A 12,693-nucleotide genomic window follows, 5' to 3' on the forward strand; every position below is an offset into this window, starting at 1 on the left:
GGGAAGACGTAAGACAGCGTTGGTACTACTGGAGCTGCTGCATCTACCTGTTAAGTTTGACGAGACGGCAAGAGCTAAAGAGAAGCAGAGAAATGGATGAGGGAGAAAAGGAGAAAGCAGCAGTGATGACAGACCGATGTGGGTGTTTGTTAGGTGATGGCCGGAATTAGATGGAAGTGGACTGAAAGGGAAGAGAGGTGGATTTTTAATCATGCATAAAAAGTGTGTGTTAGTATTCTGAACAGAAATGCACAGAGGCCGCAGTGCAAATAAATAGTTCCTCCACTTCCCCTCTGAAATAAAGTAAATGATGCGTATCTTCATTGCTGACCATGATCAGGGGGATTTACCATAGTTGACTAATGTTTACTGCTTCATGAGCCCAAATATATGATGTCATTAGTCCTTTAGCAGAAGGTGCCGCCTCTTTAACCTTGACAAACAAAAAGCTATTGTTCCCATTTGGAGAATAGAATTGGATGATATTAGAATTTTTGTGAATCTGCAATTTGAGGAGGATTAGTGTTGTGTTGAATAATGTTATCCGCTGAAAGAGCTACTGTGAAGCATGCTGAATCCACAACTGAATAGAAGATAATCCGCTCTGTTATTTTTCTGTTTATGAAGGGGGAGGCTTATTTAACTGTTTACGAAAGGCCCATAGTGTCTTTGAAATGAAGCTGAAAAATTATCTGTCAGATATAAAACAATGGTGCAGATTTTTGTCCTTGATTACAGCTTCATCTTTTACCAGTGCAGGTTTTATTTCTGTGGATGCCTGTGTTTGTTTAGTATTTAAACCAGTGTTACCCTGGTCTTTTAACACATATCAGCAGATCTGATGTGTGCGCTGAGTTAAGATGAAGGCTGAGAAAATGGAGGGACAGAGGAATAATAAAGTGACTGAGGGAAAGATGACTTAACCAAACTCTCAGTGTGTGGTTGAATGAGTGGTTGTCTGAACAGCTGAACAAAATCAACTGTTCAAACATCAAACATACAGCACTGAACCCCAACTTAAAGGGACTGTTTGTAACTTTTTAAGCGTATAAATGTAGCGGGTCGGCACACATGCGCGTTCGCATATGCGCGCTCGCGTGTGGCCGGAGCCTCGTCTCCGCTGCCTGCTCTCCTTCACTCAGACAGCGCGCGCGTCCTCCACCTCTAGATGTGAACGCGCGCTCACTACACACTGCAGAAGAGTTAGTTTAGCTCTGAGAATATCCAGTGAATGCACAGGGGACATTTGTGCAGAAATAAATGCTGCAGCTCCTCCAGACCAACAGAGCTTTCCCGTGTCTTGTGAAGTGACGGAGCTCTTCAGAGAGTTACGTTGTCTTCTTGTTACCGACCGGGTGCCGGCGTCTCTCTGCGGGCGGAGAGAGCAGGGAGACACGCTGCAGAGCCCCGCTGCTTCAGCCTGCACTTAGGCAGGAAAAGCCAACATAGGATCAGATCTAAATCATGTTCATGGAGAGACCTTCGTCTGGTCAGCTAACATTACTGCCCAGCAGGTGAAATATAGAGTGATATTGTGCTTTTAGCTGACGTGTGTCGCCTCACTGTTTTGAGCGACGCTCGTTCAGGTATATTTAGAGCAAGCAAGCGTGAGCCCGAGGCTGACTTTCGTTGATTTCACGGCCACAGGTGTCGCTGTTAACAAGCATTTCTGAAAGTTACAAATAGTCCCTTTAACACATGGAGAAATCACTAGAACTGTGAAATTAGTTTATTGTGTTGGTCAGTTAGTTTAGCTCTGAGAATATCATCATTGGTCAGGACAAAAAGTGGTTACTCAATTTTTTTAAATATAATGATGATGATGATATAAACTCAATAATGATAAACTCATAATTAGCAAATAATTTCATGTAGTGAATGTTCAATAAATAATTTGCAACTCAGTATCCGGATGTGACCTGAATTAGCATTCATTAACTGATGATAAGCATTAAAGTCTCTCTTACAAAATCCAGAGCATTAATATAGCAGCAAACAACTAGGCTATTTGCTATGTAAAGATGTCTACCTGAGCAGAGAATGAAGTCGCTCTCCTTCTGTATGTGTTGTAATCCGAGTTTCTCCGTACTTTGTTGACATCGCCGGGCCGGCCGCACAAGATTTTAGTGCATGTGAGCGTGCCCCACTGGCTAGCTCATGGCCGGCTCTCTGCAATGCTCTCATACGGCGTTTACAGCCGACCGCCAGCGTCGTTGCTGATGGGTAGCACCAACCCTCCGGTGTCTTTTCAGGTAAACACTCTTAGCTCTGTCAGCACTTATGCCTTTCTTTTCACTGTTCGCAACGTTAGCAACTTTAGCTGCAAGCCGCCGGCTCTGCCGTCGCCATGTTGAGAGCCGTGCAGAGGCAATAGAAATGCCTCCAATCTTGCGTTTGACACCTTTAAGTGACTTGATAGTGTCTTCACCAACACCACTGATTTTACTCATCAAAGTCTGTTTGTAGGGGTTGGGGAGTACTACTGTGAAAAAGGTTGTATAAAGCCTTTTGTGGGTCCAGAGGAGTGATGTCACTTGAGGCAGCCTCAGTTGGGTCTGAAGACTACAAGTTTGAAAGTGAAAAAAATCTGGGGGTGTGGAGTTAGAAAGAAGTGATCTTACCAGACCTCTGTAGCCTGCTCCACATAATCCTAATAGCATAACACACCCGGATCTCAGACCAAACTGTCGGTGGTCGAGTTACATTGTGGGTGATGCTTAATGTGGGCACCAGGTCAGTCTGGTTCTGCTGCATCAATTTTGATACTTGTTATGCCTCCGCGCTGGTGATAGCCGTGGCCAGAGGCATTATGTTTTGGGGTTGTCCGTCCATCCGTCTGTTTGGCACAAGGACTCAAGAATGAACTAATTATAATTTGGTGGTCAAGGTCACTGTGACCTCAAAAAACAAGTTTTTGGCCATAATGTGCTAAATATGACAATTTCACACGCATGTCTAAAAAGATAAAATGATGAAGTGATGACATTTTGGATAGACATGGATCTAAACTGTGACTTGACTGGGTGGTGGAGGCATACAACCGAGAGGGGGTACTTTTAGTTTTTAATCTGTCCGTCATGAATCAGACAATGTTCTAGGAGTGCAATGCTAAATCAGTAGAGTACTCTTTAAGCATGTGTTTCGTATCTTTACAATAAAGTCTTACCAGAAATTCATACAGTATTTTACAGGGTAGACTTTCCTCAGAGTGGATTTCAACCTACAGATTCCCCCAAAACACACTTCATTAAATCCAATCAGTAAGATAATAACATAATGAAACATTGATTAGAGATACTGAGCAGCTTCAGTGAACAGTGTTGGATTCAGGGTCAGAAATATCAGAGCAGCTCTCCTGGTTTGACCAACATTCGCTTCAATTATTACTAACACCAAGACAAGGGCCATATCCCTGATTCAGTCCTGCGTGGTGTTATTAAAACCATTTATTATGTACAAATAAAATCAAATGGCTAACGCCTTGTAAGACCAAGTGTCTGATGCACTGAGCGTTTATGGCCGTAGCTCATTTCCATGGGCCCGCAGATGGCGGCAGATCTGGCCTATTATAAATCTTTTATACTGCAGCACAGCCCAGCGCTTGCACATTTGCATGCTCATGTTTCAGGGTATTTGTCTATTAAAGAGCTGTGGCCAATGCACTGATTTCCCCATTATTTCTAGTTGATTACCCAAGCAGTTGCATTTAGACCAAGGAGAAGTGAAGGGCACCAGGCAGCAGAGCATGGCCATGGGGAGCAGACATCCCACATGGCGCCCATTTATTCAGATCGCCACTGCTTCACTCTGAAGATTAATGCCATCATGAATTCCCCCACATCTCAACCTTGCATTCAAATTTTTAACCCTACATTGGCCATAAGTGGACTCAGCTATTTTAACTTTCTGTTTGTTATGACATTTTGACCTTAATATTGTTTGAAATGCCAGTTTGTGCCATTGGCATCCCTCCTGACTGAAGGAATAGCTGATCATAAATGACTCTGTGCTTGTCCCTGACCTGAACCTGCTCTCTTTCCCCCGCCACCAGTCTGCTCCCAGTTCTCCCGAGGAGTCTACGCCATCCTTGGCTTCTACGACAGGAAGTCCATGAACACGCTGACCTCCTTCTGCGGGGCGCTGCACACCTCCTTCATTACCCCCAGCTTCCCCATCGATGCTGACGTGCAGTTTGTCATCCAGATGAGGCCCGGTTTGCGAGGAGCTGTTCTCAGTCTGCTGGACCATTACAAGTGGGAGAAGTTTGTCTACCTTTACGACACCGACAGAGGTAAGAGTGTCCCTCTGGGAAAATAAAACACACTCACAGCTATGGAAACGCCACAAGCTTTCCGTAGGTGACAGATGAGTAGCGCAGAACATCTCGTTGCTAGAGAAAGTGGGAAAAGTCACGCCAAGTCCTGCTCATGCAGAGGTGTTATTACACAGTGCATGTGATCAGTCTTTAATATGTAAATCCCTCATCCCCAATCTTCATTCTAAGTGGTCTGATACATTTTAATCTATGCCGGTAATGATCCTAAATTGCTTCACTATGTGGCTGAATGCTGCTCTCAGAGGCAGTCAATAGCTCCTCGCTTCCGAGGAATGAGTCATTCACAGGTGCTGCTGATCCGCCGCCGTAGTACGACTCCAGCCGCCTGAGCCCCTAATCCTCTCTGATTATCATTTAGCTCTAATTGGATTATATAAAGACAGAACACAACATACTGTAACTTCTGCATATGCTTCGTGGCCTCCCGCTCCCCTCATGTAGGCCAACTATTTACAGACTTGGGTCTTTGTCATTCTCCGAGGTCAGCATCTGGAGAGGCTGAGTTAAGAAAGAGAACAACAATGTCTGTAAAGATTGGACCTCAGGCTGGCCATAGATAGCAGCAAAGATATGTATAATGTGATTCCATTTGTGTGTTTTTTTTTTTAACTCATGTTACTTGTATAACTGCTCTATACTGTAGATGTAGAGATGTTCTGGGTGCAGTCTCTGCTGGTAAATGTGCCAAACTGTTCAGAACTGTGCATTCCAAGTATTTTTAAACTGGCATTTCTAGGACAAGTGCACTCCTTTTCACTTCCCCCGCCTCACTTTATATATCTCCTGTTCAGGTGGGTGTCTAAGGCTCAGTCGTGAAACTTGATTCTCACAGGGCCAAACATTTTTTGGGGCAGTTTTTAAAACAAATGTACTGTATATACAGCGGGTAAAATAAGTATTGAACACGTCACCATTTTTCTCAGTAAATATATTTCCAAAGGCGCTATTGACATGAAATTTTCACCAGATGTTGGTAACAACCCAAGTAATCTATACATACAAAGAAACCAAAACAAATAAGTTCAGAAATTAAGTTATGTGTAATAATGTGAAATGACACAGGGAAAAAGTATTGAACACATGAGGAAAGGGAGGTGCAAAAAGGCAAGGAAAGCCAAGACAACAGCTGAAATCTATCAGTAATTAGAAATTAATCCGACTCCTTGTCAGTGCAAATTAATATCAACTGTTTCAGTATCAACTGATGGCCTATAAAAAGGTGTCTTATTACCAAGGTGTCACACAAGAAACATCTCATGATGGGTAAAAACAAAGAGCTCTCTCAAGACCTTCGCAACCTTATTGTTGCAAAACATACTGATGACATTGGCTGCAGACGCATTTCTAAACTTCTGAATGTTCCAGTGAGCACTGTTGGGGCCATAATCCGGAAGTGGAAAGAACATAATTTCATCATTAACTGGCCATGACCAGGTTCTCCTTGCAAGATTTCTGACAGAGGAGTGAAAGAATTATCAGAAGAGTTGTCCAAGAGCCAAGGACCACTTGTGGAGAGCTTCAGAAAGACCTGGAATTAGCAGGTACAATTGTTTCAAAGAAATCAATAAGTAATGCACTCAACCGCCATGGCCTGTATGCACGCTCACCACGCAAGACTCCATTGCTGAAGAAAAAGCATGTTGAAGCTCGTTTAAAGTTTGCTGCACAACATTTGGACAAGCCTGTGAAATAGTGGGAGAATATAGTCTGGTCAGATGAGAGCAAAATTTAACTCTTTGGATACCATAATACACACCATGTTTGGAGGACAAATGGCACTGCAGATCACCCTATAAACACCATACCAACAGTGAAGTTTGGAGGTGGGAACATCATGGTGTGGGGCTGCTTTTCAGCATACGGTACTGGCAAACTTCACATAATTGAAGGAAGGATGAATGGAAAAATGTACCAAGACATTCTTGATAAAACTCTGCTGCCATCTACCAAGATGATGAAGATGAAACGAGGGTGGACATTTCAGCAAGACAATGATCCCAAACACACACAGCCAAGGAAACTCTCAATTGGTTTCAGAGAAAGAAAATAAAGCTGCTAGAATGGCCCAGCCAATCACCTGACTTGAATCCAATTGAAAATCTATGGAAAGAACTGAAGATCAGAGTTCATAGAAGAGGCCCACGGAACCTTCAAGATTTGAAGACTGTTTGTGTGGAAGAATGGGCCAAAATCACACCTGAGCAATGCATACGACTAGTTTCTCCATACAGGAGGCGTCTTGAATCTGTCATTACCAACAAAGGCTTTTGTACAAAGTATTAAATAAATATCAGTAAGCGTGTTCAATACTTTTTCCCTGTGTCATTTCACTTTATTACACATAACTTAATTTCTGAACTTATTTGTTTTGGTTTCTTTGTATGTATAGATTACTTAGGTTGTTACCAACATCTGGTGAAAATTTCATGTCAATAGCACCTTTGGAAATATATTTACTGAGAAAAATGGTGACGTGTTCAATACTTATTTTACCCGCTGTATGTCCTGCACAAATTAAGTAATGTATATGTTCAGAGCCATGTTTGACCTTATTAACTATGGATAGAGGTAGATGATTGGACGTTTTTACACTATCATTATCGGTGGAACTAAGCTCTGATAGTGGCTGGTGGCTGCACAGCCGTCGCCAGTCACATGGGGACGTACATCACCGTTTTGCATGGAGGCTCCATACACAAAGTCAAGGTCGAGTGGAAGAAAAAAAGATATCTCTCGAATATACAGTATAACGCAACACTATAAGTTCTTTTACCAGGATACAAGACAGGCAGACATGGAGGAAAATAAATCATTCACTGTTATTTTAACTTGTTTACTATTACAATTTGGCATTCTCTCTTCCAAATAATCCAGCCACGTAACCAGGGTTTACGGTAGCCGGCATATGCCGGCTTTTAGCTGGTATGACGTGTAGTTCTCCGGCAGATTAAATGATCAATGGCCAAAATGTCTGTTGGAAAATATGCCAAATAAATAAATGAATGATTTAATATCATATTAAATAGCTTAATATTGTAAGATATGTTGCCAAGATAACTTACAGCCCTACGAGCCACACAACACTATTTTGAATTTGACAAACGTGGAAATCGGACCAAACAGAATTTTATTTTTTAGACCGCTTCTTCATTTAACTTATTTTCAACTTATGTCAAATGTAGGCTATTGTATGGCTATTTAAAACATATGTCCGGTAGTTGTTCTAAATGGCCGGAATTCTGGAATATTAACGGGCATATTGGCCGTCCAAAAACAAAAAGTTTAGCGTGAACCCTGCATGTAACTATCCATTTATGAAATGAAATCACACACCTAAGGATCCTCCTTACCCTGGGAATATGCACAAACATTAATGGTTTGCAAGAGTGGAGTTTAACAATTTCCTGCTCCAAACTATCGTTGTTACATCGGCCTTTAAAAATCCACTATCGGTCGACATCTAACTAAGGAGGTTGTTAGTGCTCTCAAATTGGGAGGGGACCTCGGTTTCACTGGCTGCCCGATATGTGTCTGTGTTTTGGTGGCAGCTTGTAGAAGCTGATAATTGGTCGGCCAGCGTGGTCGAGATAAAATGATTAAGCTCGTTTATAGCCTCTCTTGGGCACAATCAACCTTCTTAGAAGTGCTTCCTGATGTGGCCCTTAGAGCTCTCGACTTTTCTGGCCTCTCTCACCTGCTGCGTCGAGGCTGACGGGCCACCATCTGTAACACTCTGCCCATTTATACAGTGTAAACACTGTCGTTTAGGATGGATTCCCACATGCTGCACAGCTTGTGTTTGCTGAGAGGCTAGTTAGCTGTCCTATTTTGGCTGCCATTCCCAGCCCTGCTCCTCCCCGTCAAGGCTTTGGAGCAATATTGCCAACGCTCATCCAAATATCAGTTTAATCTTCATTATAGGAAGAGGGCTCCATTTAAGGCCAGGGAGGGACTTTAAAAGGGGTTCTCGAGAGACGCTTGTGTGAGTGACTGTTGATAGTTTGTGGGACAATATGACAGTAATAGGCTGTCGAGGCATTTTACAATGGTATGTGTCCCTTAACAAGACACTTGCCACATCTGAACAGAGCCTTTTATCAGAACAAAAGCAAAGGCATCTTAGCGTCAGCTTGAAATTGGAAAAATCATTAAAATGAAACAGTCGATCCCCTGCTGTATATCTCGGGGAAGTGGACTCTGTCTTTCCTTTCATCACACAACATAAGAGGGATTTTTTATCATAGCCTGAAGGCATAACTACCATCAGAACGACATCTTTATGATAGCATTTTGACTGTAATAGAAAATGAAATGCCCAAAGATACCACTTAATGTAGCCATGCATAAATATTACAGTAACTTTCCACATGTATTTCAAATTGGAAATAGTTTCGCCATGAAATAGGTTGAGCTTCTCTTTCATGTTGGAGATGCCTTCCTCTGACAGCAGTATTGTACTGATTTAAACTGCTTTAACTGACATATTATTCGTAATAGTGATCAAATAACGAGTGGAGTTTGTTTCCCGCTGCTGCCTCGTACAGAGCATAGTAGTCTGTTACTGCTTCATGCAGCCCACGTCTAATTAGAAGAATTAATTGTTTGACAAACATAACTGATAGAAAAGGGGAAACTGAAGAAACCACACAGATCCAAGAAAAGCACAACGCTTTACGCCTTCACACACTCGGGTCATTAAATACATGTTTATCTGCCGCAGTGCAACATCACCTATTTATCCTGGATGTACAGGCTATGAAATGTCCTCATTAAACAGACTGATGGCTGCTGGCAGAAAAGACCTCTTGAACCGAGGAACATCTGGGCATTACCAGCTGGCCACTGAAAGTAGGACCACACCGTTTTTTTCATATTTACACAGTCTACTACAAATTTCATATACTACTTACATAATTTACAAGAATTTATGGTACAATAATAATGACAATTTACAAAATCATCTTAATAATGAAGGAATACTACTTGGTCAAAAGCAGTTACAGTGTAAGAATGACCAACACAAGCTGTGTATAGAAATGTGTTTTGGCTCCAGTTCTTTTAATGACCTCTACAGTCTGTCTCTAAGACAACAAAGACTGTACTGATGTCAAGCGAAACATCAGCACAGTCTCAACAGATAACATCACTTTTTCTAATATGTGTCTTGGGGGTGATTTTGAGAACTGTTGTTTCATTAAGAAAATATTAAGAGCAGTACAGTACGTTCCCCATTTGATACTTAAGGAGACTGCTGTATTGCATTACAGTTTGTATCGCCGTCCTTGTCCTCTCCTCTATGACGACCTCCATATATTCTGACTAACACAGTCATATTATTAAACAGTTTGCTGATGTTGTTGCAGTCCTAACGTCTGATACCTACAGTACTACATTTGAGAAGCAAATTTTTAAAATTTTATATGTAGCATTTAATGTATTGAGATGATGGAGGTGGAAGAAGTACTCGGAGCCCTTTACCAATACAACAATGTAAAAATACTTTATAACAAGTAAAAGTACATAATGGCACATTTCCACCAAGCAGTCCAGTTCAGTTCAGTTCAGTTCAGTTCGTTATACATTAGAACGGTTATTTTTGCTTTTCCATTAGCAAAGGTTGGAAATGCAAAAGTTACATTTTTAGATGGTTGTGTGCGGAGCTATGGTAGACTATCATTATCTGTCACTAGTCTATTCATCTGTCATCTGTCAGTCGTTCATCATCAGAAAGTACGTGCGAAAGACAAATACCCATATAAATAGAAGCTGACAGAGACAACTTCCATATTACAAAATGGAAGTTAGTTAATGATATTGATCATTACTTAAAACGACCTTGACAGCTTTCCACCCGTTACAGTCACTGATGTGTTTTGGTGTTAGTGAACACCTGTCAGCAGTTCAAAATATGTTAATCTTCGGAGGCCTATGTTTAATTTACATGACATTTGACATATGCCATTAAGATCTACAAGCCAAATGCCAACTACACAATCATCCGGACAAAGATAAGCAAGCTAATGTTATGCTAACTGAATGATAACTAAAACTTTGGCTAATACTGCATAATTAATTTACCGGTATCTTGCAAAATGAAACCCATAAAGTTAGCCTACCTTTGTGTCTGACTGTATACTATATATACTACATTTCATCTTTTGAATCTCATTCACTGTGTGGTGTTTTGTGTTAGATCAGCAGTTCTTTTTGACACTTGAAGTAAACAGCCAGCGGATGGAACTCTTTATCTTCCAAAAATGTCCAACTTGCTGTTGATGACATCACATTCCTATTCCCTATAGGGACTGCAATTTTTAATTCACCCAACCCAGATTTTAAAAAGTGGCAGCTCGCAAAACTACACCTTACACTACACCGGACACACTATACTGTACTTATGGTGGCTAAGGTTAGCTAACTTTAGATGGATCTAATTTAGCTAGGGCTTTCCTGAATACCATTTTTTGGGCTTCGAAGCTTCGGTGAGAAATATTCGAAGGTATTTGAAGCTTCGGGACAGTGCCGCTGCCACGCTATTGTACGCACACGCACTTCTACACACAACAAACAGCGATATCCATCTGAGAATAACTAATAATAATTAATGTTGAATATGAATAATGTCGTGGGACTATTCCTTATTTCATGGGCTATTTTGGGATTTATACATTATTATTACATACTTATATATTAAAAAAAAACAAAAAACTAAGCATTCAAATAATGATTTGGAGGTCAGTTACCATGGCAACGGCCGAAGCTTTGAAGCATTTGCGTCAGCCCTAGTTTTAGCAATTACATTTAGCCCATAATGCTACATAGTCTATCATTAATCTATAACACATTAATGCATCATATTATATGAGCTTATCAGATGTATGTATGTAAAATCTTAATATGTAGAGTAACTGTTAAATAAATGTAGCTGATTAAAGAGTATAATATTTCCATCTGAAATGTAATGGAGTAGAATTCTTACTCAAGTAAAGTAAAAGTACATCTAAGTTGTATTATGTACAGTACTTGAGTAAATTAAAGCAAAAGTACTTGTGTGAGATCTCACTGTCTTAATGTAGTCCTCCCAATTCATGAACTCTACGTAACGCAAACTAGATCTTCATTTCTATTTGTTGCCATTAAAATGAAGGACTACAATCTAACAACCTTAACTGTAGCTCTTTTTCTGCATTCTCCTGCCCCTCTGACAAATGGGGATGGTGGAGAATTTGCATTCGCTGTGTAATCATGCTGCCCTGCTGCTGAATGTCTGGTTGGTTTCGTCTCCACAAGGAAACGTCTGATTAATTGCACACCGCTAAAGAGCTGCTCTCAGCAGTCAGGCACACGGGCTCATTAACAGAGAGTGGGAGAGAGATAGAGAGTGGCCGAATGGCACAAAGCAGCTGTTCCGCTCTGTGAACACCTTACTGCACCTTCACTTGGAGATGGACATGTATCAATAGGCCTTGACCCCCCCTCTGTGGGTAAACACTGTTTTCCTCCCAGTCCCTAATATTGGACCTAAGGCAGGGATTTATCAATCAATCTCCTCTGCTTCAAGAGAGCTCTTATCCTCCCTGTTCAAGGACTCTATTGTGCCTCATAGAGAACATAGAGCAAAGGAGAGCGTAACTGGGATACACATGTAACAGAATATCTAAGTAGTGCCTGAAAGATACTTTTTTGTAAGGGTTTCAAAGGATGCTGAAAAACATAAAGATGCAGATGAGAAAGCACAACTAACAACTAAAAAAAAAACAATTCTCCAAGGTTAGACAGGACTGTCAAATTTAATAAACTCTCAAAAGAACAGTGCCTTTTTCTGTTGTTTTCTTAAGGAGAGCATGTTTATTTGGCTCCATGTTGTTGAGAATCCTCTCTGAGTCAGTGTTGAATGAATTTAAGAATATCTGTGGGAATCCGATTGCCTTTAGTTTACATTTGGGAATGGAGCGTGTTGGGAAAGGCACTTTAGATGCTGTGTGTGTGTGTGCGTTGACGTCATTGGTGAAAACCTCAAAGAGCGGTGTGCATTCGCCGAGAAGATGCAGCTGAGGCGTTAGCTGTAGTGTTTCTGCATGAACCAAACCTCCTCTGTTATCAAGCGCTCCCTCCGCTCTGCCAGACGCCCAAAATGGCACCGATTGATCCGTGCACATCCACGCATGCAGAGGCAGTGCAGCTCGAAGACAACATCACACAACATGTAAAGCTGCAGACGCTCTGCTCCACGCTGCAGTGTCAAGCCCATTGTTTATCTACAAAATCATGTATGTAAATTATTAATGCAGAATACCAAACATTTTCCAGCGAGAATTGATCAAATCTGATGCTTTTTCTTTCTCAGCCTGGGCAAT

The 12,693-nt window shown here is 41.3% G+C and overlaps 1 protein-coding gene across 6 annotated transcripts in view; it reads left to right on the forward strand.

Moving 5' to 3' along the window:
- The window catches only part of gria3a (glutamate receptor, ionotropic, AMPA 3a), a 104,822-nt gene that overhangs the window by 34,271 nt on the left and 57,858 nt on the right, over nucleotides 1–12,693 (forward strand). For all 6 annotated transcript variants that reach the window (XR_005203925.1, XM_037749092.1, XM_037749093.1 and 3 more), the window contains exon 3: nucleotides 4,052–4,291. Coding sequence is in view for 5 of the 6 variants with exons in the window: in XM_037749092.1 (XP_037605020.1) it covers nucleotides 4,052–4,291 (240 nt within the window). In the remaining variant the exon portion in view is untranslated. The remainder of the gene's footprint in view (nucleotides 1–4,051; nucleotides 4,292–12,693) is intronic.

The sequence above is a fragment of the Sebastes umbrosus genome, chromosome 17 (genome assembly GCF_015220745.1).
Source record: "Sebastes umbrosus isolate fSebUmb1 chromosome 17, fSebUmb1.pri, whole genome shotgun sequence".
Classification (NCBI taxonomy): domain Eukaryota; kingdom Metazoa; phylum Chordata; class Actinopteri; order Perciformes; family Sebastidae; genus Sebastes; species Sebastes umbrosus.